At 42.3% G+C, this 13223-nt stretch overlaps 1 protein-coding gene across 2 annotated transcripts in view; it reads left to right on the top strand.

Moving 5' to 3' along the window:
* The window catches only part of LOC125307829 (protein Atg16l2-like), a 34625-nt gene that overhangs the window by 808 nt on the left and 20594 nt on the right, over positions 1-13223 (top strand). Inside the window, exons 2-10 of one of the 2 annotated variants that reach the window (XM_048263931.1) lie at positions 80-137; positions 305-410; positions 1673-1746; positions 1998-2249; positions 6458-6523; positions 7258-7341; positions 7986-8039; positions 8515-8620; positions 11244-11349. In XM_048263931.1, coding sequence (XP_048119888.1) covers positions 80-137; positions 305-410; positions 1673-1746; positions 1998-2249; positions 6458-6523; positions 7258-7341; positions 7986-8039; positions 8515-8620; positions 11244-11349 — 906 coding nt within the window. Of the gene's footprint in view, positions 1-79; positions 138-304; positions 411-1672; positions 1747-1997; positions 2250-6457; positions 6524-7257; positions 7342-7985; positions 8040-8511; positions 8621-11243; positions 11350-13223 lie in introns of both variants that reach the window. The other variant, XM_048263930.1, reaches the window with a different exon arrangement.

Here is a 13223-nt window from a genome sequence, read left to right as displayed (position 1 = left end):
TGGCTGTAGTTGTTTTCCAACTGTATTGCCGTTTTGGCTGTTTGGGAATTTCAGCGAATTGCTTTGTGCCCTTGTACAGATATCAATCTTCTGGAGCGGACCAAACAGAGAGCGCTCATCCTTGGCTCTCTGGCAAGGTAGCGTTCAACCAATCACCTCATCTCTTCAAACAGTAGACTACTGTAATTATTAGCATTTAAGCTACAGATAGTCACATTGAGCAAAACTATGCACCACATTAAACTGTGAGATTAGGCTACTCGTGTTGAAAGTGACAAGCTTTGCTTTTCTGTGCACTTTGCAGGCCTCTCCCCGTAACCTACACTCAAGACTACCAGTCCCCAACAGGGACTGGTCAAACCTCCCATCACGAAAACCTGGTTAAGGATCTGGAGAAGACCACAGGGGAGGTGTGTGTGTGTGTGTGTGTGTGTGTTTGTTTGTGCGTGTACGTGTGTGTGGGTGGACTGTATCAGGTTCTCCACGCAGTCAGCTCAATATTACCACAGATAGACCGAATGATAAAGTGTGTATCACTTTTAGTTTCACTTTTGGGAGATATTGCTGCTGGGCCCTATATAAGAACTTAGAGGCCTGAGTCATCCAAATGACCAGCCAGGGATTTTAAATCAAATGTCATGTCAGTGCTGTTCCGCAAAGCATGGGTAAACAAGGGGCATTAGCGTGCAAGACCAGCAGGCTTGCATTGGGGACTTTAACGTGCCATGACTTCCTCTGTGAGTGTGTGGTACCTGTGGTTGATGATGCTGTGGTGGATTTTCCAGAACAGAAGTGTCATTTGGCTTTAGCTTCAAATACTGTTTATCCCCAGAGACAAGATATACTCTTTTCTGAGTGGCTGACAAGGTGCCTATTAATTCTGTATATCGGAACACCTGTGAAGTAGCTCTGGCGTATCTTGACTTTGTGTCGTAGAATTCTTTGCCTCCACCTCTTTCATTAATTCTGTATATCGTGACACCGAAACCGTGACAGCAAAGACAGCATACTTGTGGCATGATGCATGCTTGTTCAGACTTGCACTCTTTATTGGGCATATCTGATCCGATCTGAGTGTCCATTTAGCATAAAATAGTGCCAGCCAGATTTCAACATAAATGTCATCTTGATTGGTCATGCATAGGTTTCCCACCACATCTCCACTAAATAGACAATACAGTATATATTATCTGTATGTAATGACTGGCTACATCATTGTTTTTTGTCTCAAATTACCTGGGGGAATGGTTGTCAACTTTCCTTCAACAAAGAGCACATTGTCAAGCACTTAAAGAATGTTCTGGAATGTATACTTATCTTGGTTTGCTCGGTCAGGACTGGATTGTCTATCCAAAGCCTAACTGCTTTTCGATTAGCCTGGGTGGTGCTCACACACCCGTGCCTCAGGTCATTTGCAAACTGTCATATTTCGAAAGAAAATGCAAGCGGTACTCTCGATCACCCCCAGTTTGAGCTAGATTTGACCCACAGTGTGTGTTTGGGAGGCTTTCCCAAGCCTTGCACAGCATCACTTTAGAGGGATTTTACTACACTTTAATTAATCAGTGCTGAAACTCTTGTAGCACTTGTGCCTGCTCTGTTTTTATATGTTTTATTTATTTCTATTTGTTTATTTGTATGCTTGTTTTTGTTTGCTCTTGTCGTTGGCCAGCTGGCATACCAGGTGCTGCAGCTTCAGCAGAAGATAACAATCAAAGATGCCATACTCGAAGAGCAGCATGCCAGGTAGGACATGCAAGCCCTTGAGCTCAGAGACAGGAACTTCTGGCATGCCATCTGAAGGCCGGGGGCTCTCTCTCTAGTTTTCCTTTTTCATTGCAGTGTTACAGGATTGCCTACCCAGGGCATTGTTTAAATACTTAAACCAAACTCTATATGCGACTCTTTCACCTTCGATAGTTACATATGTAGCTGTTCCACACTGGCCTATAACTGTTCTCCTGTCCTCTCTGGTCTCTGTTTTTACTTTCATCCAGGATGTGTGAGGTGCAGAACCGTCTGGCTCAGGTGGAGTCGGACCAGGGGGAGTTGCGAGCCAACGTGACCCAAATCAGGGAGCGGAACCGGGCCCTGAAGCGGGAGTATGATGCCCTGCTGGAGAAGCGGAGCGACAGAGAGAAGGCTTACCGGCAGGCCAGGGAGCAGGGACAGGAGATGGTGGAGGACATGATCAAGAACAAGCAGATGGCCGCCATGAAGATGAACAACCGCAACGAGAGGAGAGTCAGGTACAGTACAAGCGCCTCTGTTCGTTAGATTTTTATTTATTTTTTTGGTTACATTTTTTTGGGGGGGTTTAGCCTTTGTTAGACGGGACCATGAAACAGGAAACGAGTCGGGAGTGGGTTCAAGAAGTGACCTCAGGTCCAGTGTTGCCAGATTGGGCGGGGATTTGGAGTTAGTCGGGCGGGGGAAAATGAGCCTTAGGCGGACAGAACATTTTTTAGTTAAATGGTTTTTCTATGACAAAATCATTGTTGGGGCGGTTTTTAGCTGAAGAGGGTGGGTTTTCGAACGTGATTGGGTGGAAATGACTCAAACCAATCTGGCAACACTGTTCAGGTGGGATTTGAACCTGCGGGTCCCATGGGCACCTTGCCTGTTTATGGAACGAGATGCTGATGCTAACGCTGCTCTAGAGCTCACACTAGTTTTACTATTTTCGCCTGTTTTGTGGCCTGTGAGGTTTGTGTATGTGTATGTGTAACCTGCGTTGTGTTAACTGTACAGTTTGGCCTGTACCGTGCTGACCTGGTCTCCCTCGAACCCATAAACAAGGAGGAGCAAGGAGGCTAAACCCCATTGCTGCTAGCGTTAGTTCAAAGGTGTCAGGGAGGTTCACTCACTGCACTGCTAATGAATCCACCAATTGCTATGACAAATACTTTTTGTTGTGTGTGTGCATATGAGTGACTCAGCACTTTGTGCATTATTTACACTATCTACAGTATGCTCTATATAGAAATCTTGTGTGTGGTATTGTCATTTCATAAACCTCCTCTGTTATATGGGTCGTTCCACGTCAATTCAACCAGGGCCCACGCACTTAGGTCTCAAAAAATTCTGAAAAAATGACCAGGTGTACCTATGTTACCCAGGAGACACACTGTAAAATTACTTTTATGTAAGATCAATACTTTCCAAGATACAGCAAGTTTTACGGGGGGAGGGGGGTGTCGATTTTGTTCAGCCTTTTTTTTTTTTTGTCAAAGTTCACAAGCCCATAGCGCAAGAACTAAACCATGTAGGAGGCTCAAATTTTGCATGCTGGTACATAAATAGGGATATGTAACAAAATCGTCACGTTTGGTCTGGATGATCCTGCATGGTCATAGCTGTCCCTCAAAGTTTTTGTCTGGGCTCTCTTTAGGCCTTCAGAAGACATATTTGTGGCCCCAGCTGTGGTGCAACTGGCTGGGGCACCTGCACCGTACGCCGGCGACCCGGGTTTGATTCCCGCCCTGTGGTCCTTTCTGGATCCCACCCCGACTCTCTCTCCCACTCACTTCCTGTCATTCTCCACTGTCCTATCAAATTAAAGGCATAAAAAGCCCAAAAAAATATATATAAAAAAAAAAGACATATTTGTAGTCAACATAGGCTCTTGATTTATTTCCCTTACTGAGATTACTTTATTCTCCATGATCCCTTCTTTTTTAAAAACACCAATTTGACTTGTCTTATGCAAATCTTTCCTTTTTATTTTTCACCCTGAACATGGGCAAAATGTACCCTGGAAATCCAGAGTTCTCACGAGAGCACAATGGAATTGTCTCTGCGATTTGAGCAATTGGCAATGAGCAATAATGCAGGTTACTTTTCCCCTTGAATCCCGGGGAACCAGCTAAATTGATGAACAGTGCTGCAACGTTGGAGGACAGTAAACATTGGTCGTAGTGTTATCCGATTGTGTCAAAGTCCGAAATCATTCAGAGTAAACATGTTTAGTGTTATCCAATTGTGTGCAGTGAGATTTTTAAATGCATGCTTGTTACCGCCCCTCGAGTTGGGCCATTACATTGTTCGTGGCCAGACCCTTAATCTTTCTAGATTACCAGGGTCTGGATTTTCCAGGCTAGGCAAAATGCACCATTGAGGTCAATATGTTTTATATAGAGTTACCACAGTGCCACCTGTGGTTGTTTAGAGCAGTGGTTCTCAAATGGGGGTACGCGAAGGCACTCCAGGGGGTACGTGAGATTTTAACCCTTAGAACCCGATTGCCGAAAAACGCACCCTTTCTTTTCTGTTACATTGCTCCGCAACTGTTCATCGCAGCGAGATGAGATCTTAGTTGCATGACAGAGCAGAAGTGGGGCTTTCCAACGAGACCACGCACTTGTCTGTACGTTAAAGTATGAAAATAAAAAAAACATGAAATTAAATCAAATTGCATCATATTTACAGTCTATACTTCTCTGCGTTCACCTGCACACCCATTACTCTCGTTTGAATTACTCGCAAACCCGTGATCGCATAGATATCAGATGAAAGAGGAGACACAGGGCTATCCATTAATAGCAATGTTGATCCTTCTGGTTTATAAAAACAGACGAAGTGACTGCAAAATAACAACGTCATGTACAAAAAACAATGCTGCACTCGCGGACCTGTGATCGGATAGATAGATAAAAGAGGAGACTCAGAGCTATCATTTGATCCCAAGTACATCCTTCTGGGTTATAAAACAGACGAAGTGACAGCAAAATAATAACTTCATATAGCTGGACCCCACGTGTTTGTCTGTTTTTGTAGCAAAGCATGTTTATAATCCAACGCTATTGTGTGTTTCTGTATGGCAAAGAATGTTCATAATCCGGTTTTGAGATCCTACCAAATTCCTGGATGGCATCCAATTCAAGGCTCACATTGCATCCCAATTTGTTCTGCAAAGAAACACCTTTTTTGCCTTTACTTTGTTCATGGCAATGCAGTAAAAAGTTGTAGAGAATCATGAGTGCAGACACCATGGCACACACACGTAAACTCGGGTCAAGTCAGGTCAGATCAGTTCGTGTCACAGATATGGAGCGCAGAAAGGTCATTTTTAATCACTAAATAAAAAAAATGGCATTTATTTCTTTAAGGCGCACACCACTGTCTGTCATTATGTCTGTAAATTGCCCCAGAGAATTCCTCCACCATGGCAATGATATTGCCAGATTCAGGACAGTCTGAATCTGGCAATATCATTGCCACAGACATATAAGATTTTTTATAATATGCTTTTTATATTTGAATTCTTTAAAAATCTAAATTATGGCAGATCTGGATAGCCTAGACTGCTGAAAAAAACAATATATAATATGTGTGTGTGGCACTTACAATGACCAGAATAAATTCTTTATGAATGAAGGTAGTGAAAATGCCCTAAAAACAGCTTATGGTTAAAATATACATAGATTTAAAAAGTAGAATCCATGCAAATATACTTTAAAAACAATTATTTAATAAATATTTCAGGAAAATATACCGGTAAGTTAATAAAATTATATTTCAGCAGGCTATTCAATTTCATTATCCTAAAAACCCATACCAGGATGGTTCGACCCAACCTGTCACATGCCACCTGTCAATCACTGTCAAAACTCAAACGATGGAGTCGTGGTTGAAGTTTATGGATGGAGTCGTGGTTCCAAAGTTTAATAAATTAGACACGGATGTCACAGTGCTCTGTTTTAAGTCTTTTTTTCCTCAACTAAAAATGCTTTGCGCTAGTTAGGGTGTACTTGGCTGAAAAAATATTTCACAGGGGGTACATCACTGAAAAAAGGTTGAGAACCACTGGTTTAGAGTAACCTGGTATTTTTTTCAGAATTTTTTGAGACCTAAGTGTGTGGGCCCTGGTTGAATTGACGTGGAATGACCCATATATGTGTATATATATATATATATATATATATATACACACACATGTGTATATATATATATATATATATATATATATATACACATGTATATATATATATATATATACACATGTATATATAAGTATGTTTGGAAATGAATCAACAATGTTGTGGTACATGGAAACCTGTATCTTCATCACTTAATCACGAACATATAATGTACACATTGTGTAGTAGGATGTTCAGTGATACCCTTAGTATGATCTTGGCTGTCAGCATCAACAAAATGCGTGCCAAGTTAACTGACAGTAAAACCTGCAGAGCAAAGCAAAAACTGCCAAGACGTGGAGCTATATGCATTTGCAAAGTGCAGGAAGTCACATAAAGATTTCTCTTCCTTCCCCTCACGGGCTCCTTTCTCCTTGATGTGTGTGTGTGTGTTTTAACTAGCGTTTTCTGTGTTGCTTAATCATGACAGTGTACAAGTATGTACTGTAGCATCAGGTCTGTGTTAATTCTCAGAAGTAATTAACAAAAGCTCTGACTTCAGTATGCATCTTAATTAACTTCCCCCTGCTACCTCTCAGGGCCAGAGAGGCCAACCTTCATAAGGAGCTGGAAATGGCTGCCAAGAAAACTCTGGACATCGATGAGTAGGTCCCCTGCACATACACGGACACACACACACACACACACACACACACACACACACACACACACACACAGCACAGAGAGAAAGGGCTGACAGTGAGACTGATCGACGACTTCATGTGGTTGGAGGGAGAAAGAAAGGGAGGGAGGGAGATATTTAGAGGGAGACAGAGAGAGAGAGACTTAACGAGGAGTGCTAATAGACTTCAGTTAATGACTGAAACTGCAGAAGGAGCTCTCAGGAGTTCACAGGGCCAGGCCTCTTACATATTAGGGTGTGTGTGTGAGTGAGAGGGAGAAAGAGAGAGAGAGTGTGTGTGTGTGTGTGTGCGTGTGTGTGTGCGCGTGCGTGCCTGACTGTTTGTGTGAGTGTGTGCAATGGCTCTTGATGGATATGTAGCTGAGGGTAGTTATGGTGTGTAACTTCAGTGGGAGTTTGTCACCCAGGGACATTAGCTTGTTGGAAGGACCCAGCTGGGACTAATTGATGTCAAATAGAATCTGTCCTTTGGGGCACCCATGTCTAGGAAAAAAGATAATTGTTCAGAGAGGGAGAGAAATGAAGGAGTGTGAGAGAAGGAAAGAAAGTGTGTTTGTTAGGGAGAGAGTGAAGATTTCACACTAGCAATGTCTGCAAAAGCCTGAATAAAGTCTGAATAAAACAAGAATAACACAAGTTTGTCTTATTTTGGCCTCTTTACTGGCAATTTGACCGTTATGCTTTACTTTTCCACAGTGGTCCCACAAACGTGTCCCAGTTGAAAATCAACACCTCCACAAACATTGATACAGTGGAGAAATACCATACACGCGTCTTCAGGTAAATAAAATAGAGGAGTGTAAGACACGCTGATCACTTGTTAACTCCATTAGTCTTGCTTAGTCAAAGCCATTTAAGCTACCAAGCCATTTGCTTAGCTAGTTGCTGTTCAAACACCATTAAATGTATACAATATTTGTCCACTGACCCTAACATAAGTGTCCTATTGGTTTCAGTCTGTATATTGTGAGTAGCTGACAAAGATAAAAAAAAAAATCAGATGCCAATGAAGTACCGTATCTTTCATTGTAGTAATGTTTATTTTCAAAGCACAAGTCCTTTCATAATAGATATGCTGATACATGTTATGCACTTGGCTCCTGTAAAAGGTTATTGACTTTCTAAGCAGCTGCAATATGTAATTTTTATTTCTGGAATTTGCATCATGTACCTGCTGGCATTAATAAATATTATACCCCATCTGTTTGTCAGCCATGATAACAGGCAATATCAGTCACTGGACTTCAATCGATAGGAACTAAAGTAGTTCCTCTGCCGTTTTATGTCTTCAGTTGAGAGTGTTTCCCCTGACGCTGATGGGAACGGGAGAAGACGTGTGGCTGGTTCATTACTGCTGCTGATGAGGTGGAGATGAGCTCAATATGAAAGGATGAATAATTGAACATGTTAATTTATTTTTCCAGGTCGGCGTCTGCCACCTCTCCCAGAATCCTCAGCTCCATCCGAGAGCTCTTTGAGTGAGTACCTTATTGCATCATTTCCTCTCTCTCTCTCGAGGCTTTGTCGTGATCTCTCCGTCTCTGTCACCTTTCCCGGTCTCTCTAACACTTACACAATTACTGGATAGGGCCCTGCCCCGGCTCATGGTCAGTTAATATATTCCCTCTTATAAGTTTAACAGACCTTTAATGCAGTCAGTCAAGAAAATTGGTCCTTTAAGTTGGAGTGTTTTAGTCCTACAGAGTGTAATTTACCATTAAAGTCACTGCTCTCTCAGTAAGTCATATAGATGAGCTTTACCTGAACCTTTGTAAGTGTCATGGTCTGGAAAAATGGGCCCCTTGTCCGTGTGTGTGTGTGTGTGTGTGTGTGTGTGTGTGTGTGTGTGTGTGTGTGTGTGTGTGTGTGTGTGTGTGTGTGTGTGTGTGTGTGTGTGTGTGTGTGTGTGTGTGTGTGTGTGTGTGTGTGTGCGTGCGTGTGTGTTTCCAGTAGGAGAAAGAGGCGAGGGAACTCTGTGTGCTGTCTAGAGGAGGACATGCACTCTCCAGTGGGCGTCTGCCTGGCCGCCAGAGTCCCTGCGGTTGCAAAGCACGTGCTGGTGAGAGTTTAAAACGTTTAAAAGTTGACTGATATTTAGCAGACGCTTTGATCCAACGCAACACAAAATCGCAACAGTGAGTTTGCAAATCAAACCCAACTCGATGATGTCACTGCTGCTCCACCACGCTCACAATATAACAGCTCTGCACCAACACGCTAGACTCAGTTGACCAGCCGTCAGTGACCTCTTTGTCATCATCATCATTACTGTCAGTATCTTATAATCATCATCATTATCATTGAGTGTTATCATTATCAACAGTCATTTTAAATCATCATTGTCCTCATGAAAACATCAATAATGCAGCTACCTGTAGGGAAACCTACCCACAGAAGGCTGTCCAAGTAGGTTTTCCGATAAGTCACTTCATCCTTGTTAAGTGAATGAAAGTGATGTGACTTGAGTGTGTGGGCTCTGTCTCCACTCATCATGGAGACCTCAGGAAGGGTTCCAGTCTTAGCCACTAATAAAGTAGACTTGTCAACTCTTCAACCTTATTGCATCTTAAAAACCCTAATAGTGTTCTACACTACACAGAGAATTTAAATGTATTTCATCATGTGACTATTTTTTTTTATCCCTCCGAAAAAATGGTTTAAATTTTTTATGTTTCATTAATGCAAACAGTGAAAGTTGCAAACGCTGAACCCCTCATAGACGATGTTGTGATTGCTTAGCCCCTGTAACCCTCTGAGCTGTGTGTACGACATGAGTCACTTCCTCAGGTTTTTAAAAGTCCATTTCCTGGTCATGGTGGCCAAGAGACATCCAGAGGTCTCAGGAGGAACTAAGAAGGACCCTGTTGTCACTGTAGTTGATAAAGCGACCCCGACCCCCCCCCCCCACACACACACACTCTCACCCTGCTTTCTCCCATCCTAGCCCACGCATGGCGGTTTGTGGCCACAGGAAGCTAGCGGTTGAGGGTGAGGGGGACAAAGAGGGCGTCTGTGAGCGGCTAACAGAGCGTCTCTGTGTGGTCCTCCCTGGTCTGCACCGTCGCCGAGAGGCACCCAGGGCTGTCTTCATCTGAATGGAGAGCGCACCAATCAGAAGAGGAACTAGCCTGATTCTGCTACCCTCCGACCCTCCCAACCACATACACACCACTCACACACAACCACATGCACACACACATATATACATGCCACTCACACACACACACATACACACACAAACACATACATACCACATACACACCACTCTCACACAACCACATGCACACACATATACATGCCACTCACACACAAACACGCGCACACACACACACACATACCACTTACACATACACACACACAAACTCACACAGATGCACACACATATACGCATGCCACTTACGCAGACACACATACATACCACTTACACACACACACGCACATACACACAGAAACACACACACACAAACATACACATGCCACTTACACACACATGCACACATACCACTTACGCACACACACACACATAAATATACCGCACACACACACATAAATATACCACTTACACACACAGAAACACACACACAGAAACATACACATGCCACTTACACACACATGCACACATACCACTTACGCACACACACACACACATAAATATACCACTTAAAGTACACACACACACACACACCAACAACCACCACCCCTCTTCCTCATCACACCTAGAGCCCACATAAATGCATGGCAGTGGTGCGTTGATCCATCACTTTCTTATATGGGAAGGTGTCATATCACCTGATTTGCATAGTGTATCATGGTACAGTGATTTCATACAAACCTGGGAAAACACGAGATGACACACTTACACTTTTTTTTTCCTGGTTATTGTATTTTTATTTTTATTTTGTTTTCATTCCTGCGTTCTTTCCACTGTATGTCGTCATGCTTGTCCGTTTGTTTTGTGCTTGCCAGATGACAAAACATAACAGCCTTTTAGATGCCGTTTTAATTCAGTCAAGTGTCTCTCTCAAGGTGTGCGGTGAATTCAGTGTCTATTCCTCAGCATCGGGAACTGTCAGTACACATTTACAATATCGGTCCACCCGCCAGTTTAATGTGCTTTGGCGGCTCTGAAGAAACAATTATGTAACTGCTGTGGGGACCTGACATTTCTGATGAGTTCAGTAACTTCCTACATTGCCAGATTGTGTGTGCGCATTTTTGTGTGCGTTGGAGCTGGAGTTGAAGTGAAAGGCACAAAAGTCTAAGTTTAGTTACTGTCTTGACTTTTTTTCTTGACTTCTGAGTACAGTGTCACAGGACTATATTTATAGATTAAAATTGTGTGGAATATCAACTGTAGGCACATTGAAAAGAAAAACCTCACTTTTAACCTCTGTGATGTTGAAAGCTAGTGATCATTTTCTAAGAACACTCCTTCACTCCATGAATGTGATGTTCTCTGACAGGAAGTGATTCTTGGTCTCTTTTCATTGGTTAGGCATAGTGCACGCTAATAGGCACACTAAGTCTGTTGAATGTGGTCGGTTAGAATAGCAGGTCATAATATTTTGAGTGGTCAAATGTAGCGTGGTTTCAGAAGGGCCTATATTTGACCTCTCTCTATTTGTTTACATATTAATTTTTCTCTCTCTCTCTCTCTCTCATTTTTCTCTTTCTTTGTACAGGATGCCCATGAGTTGGGTATCAACGCGGTTCGCTTCAGCGCCTGCACCAACCTGCTGGCCACTGGTGGCACAGATCGGGTCATCAAGCTGTGGGACATCACGGCAGGTACAGTACCCGCCCCAGGGGATGCTCATTAGACATGCTCATGCCACACGTGGCACTTTGTTTTTCCACTCATTCTTTTTACCCTTTTCTTTTTCTTTGTGGTTTTCTTATGACTCCTGTCTATCAATCCGTATCGCTTTCCTGTCTCTCTTTTAACTTATCATTTCATCTTGTGTTCATTTTTAGTGTCTCTCTATCTATCTATGTATCTATCTATGTATGTATCTAGCTATCTATCTATCTATCTATCTCGATCTTTCTCTCTTCTCTCTCTCTCTCCTCTCTCTCTCTATCTCTTCTCTCTCAATTCAATTCAATTCAATTCAATTGAGCTGTATTGGCATGACAAAAAATACAATTTGTATTGCCAAAGCATACATGTACGTAGTAGTGTGTTAAGACATAAAACAAAACATCATGCATCATACATTACTGCAATGGCAGTGTGTGTGTGTGTGTGTGTGTATGTGATGGTGTGTGTGTGTGTTTGACTTTTTGTGTGCTTCACTGATGAAGTGACTCCCTTTGTTTATGGCAAGCATCTATATATCTTGCGCTCTTTTGTTCCTCTCCTAATAGTATTCTTAGACTTAGATCCTTAAAGTTTTGAAGGTCTGGATGCATTTCTCTGAATTTAGGAAAGAATTGATCTCGCATTTCTTTCCATTGGCCGCATTCAGCCAAGAAGTGAAGCTCTGTTTCTATGGCACCTTGGTTGCAATTGGTACACAGCCTGTCTTCTCTGGGCAGCCAGGTTTGCCTGTGTCTGCCCTTCTCAATAGCCAGACTGTGATTGCTTAGTCTGTACCTGGTCAAGTTTTTTCTCTGTCTGGTATCAGTGACTGTGGATAGGTAGTCTGCCACAGTGTACGCTCTGTTTAGGGCCAAATAACATTGAAGTTTATTTTGTCTTTTTGTTTTTTCAGTCCAATATGATGAGTAATTTTGTTTTTCTGCATTTATAATTTGGTTAGGCCGAATTGTTTGAGAAAGGTTGGCAAGGTCCTGAGGCTGACTATTAGTTGTGTTAGTTGTACTATTAGTATGTGTGAGTCTCAGGACTAGCTGGATGAGGGGACTTGTTTTTACACTCATCTCTTGGCTTTTTAGGGCTTTATAACAATAGGAGTTGGGGTCATTTGTTTTGAGATGTTCGAAGAATTTGATAGCTCTTTTTTCAATTTTAATTAGTAAAGGGTATTGGCCTAATTCAGCCCTGCATGCATTGTTAGGTGTTCCTCTGTACCTTGAGGATGCTTTTACAGAACTCTGCATGCAGGGTTTTGATTGGGTGTTTGTCCCATTTTTCAAATCCATTGTACATAAGAGGACCCCACACTTCACTGCCGTATAATGAAATTGGTTCGATAACTGTTTGAAATATTTTGAGCCAGATCCAAATGGGTATGTCAAATTGAATAGTTTTTTTGATGGCATAGAAAGCCCTTCTTGCTTTCTCTTTCAAATTATTCACGGCCAAGTTGAAATTACCAGTTGAACTGATTTTTAGCCCAAGGTAGGTGTAACTTTTTACTTGTACCAAGGGTTCATTTCTTTCCCTGATGTCTGGATTTTTTTCTGGAAGGTTAGTATTTTTGTTTTTTGTGGGTTAATAGTCAGGGCCCAGGTCTGACAGAACTTGTGCAGGACATTTAGGTTCTGCTGTAGACCCTCTTCTGTTGGAGACAGCAGAACCATGTCGTCTGCATTTAATAGGAGGCCATGAGCTGCTGACTGCTCGAGTCTTTTTGCCAATTCATTAATATATATATTGAAGAGGGTCTGTGATAGAGGACAGCCCTGTCTCACACCCTGTTCTTGAGTAAAGAATTCTGTTTGTTTGTTTTTAATTTTAATTGCACATTTGTTGTTTA

Source organism: Alosa alosa, chromosome 15 (assembly GCF_017589495.1).
Source record: "Alosa alosa isolate M-15738 ecotype Scorff River chromosome 15, AALO_Geno_1.1, whole genome shotgun sequence".
NCBI lineage: Eukaryota > Metazoa > Chordata > Actinopteri > Clupeiformes > Clupeidae > Alosa > Alosa alosa.
The sequence above is the reverse complement of the archived record's forward strand: the minus strand, read 5'-3'. Positions and strand labels throughout refer to the sequence as shown.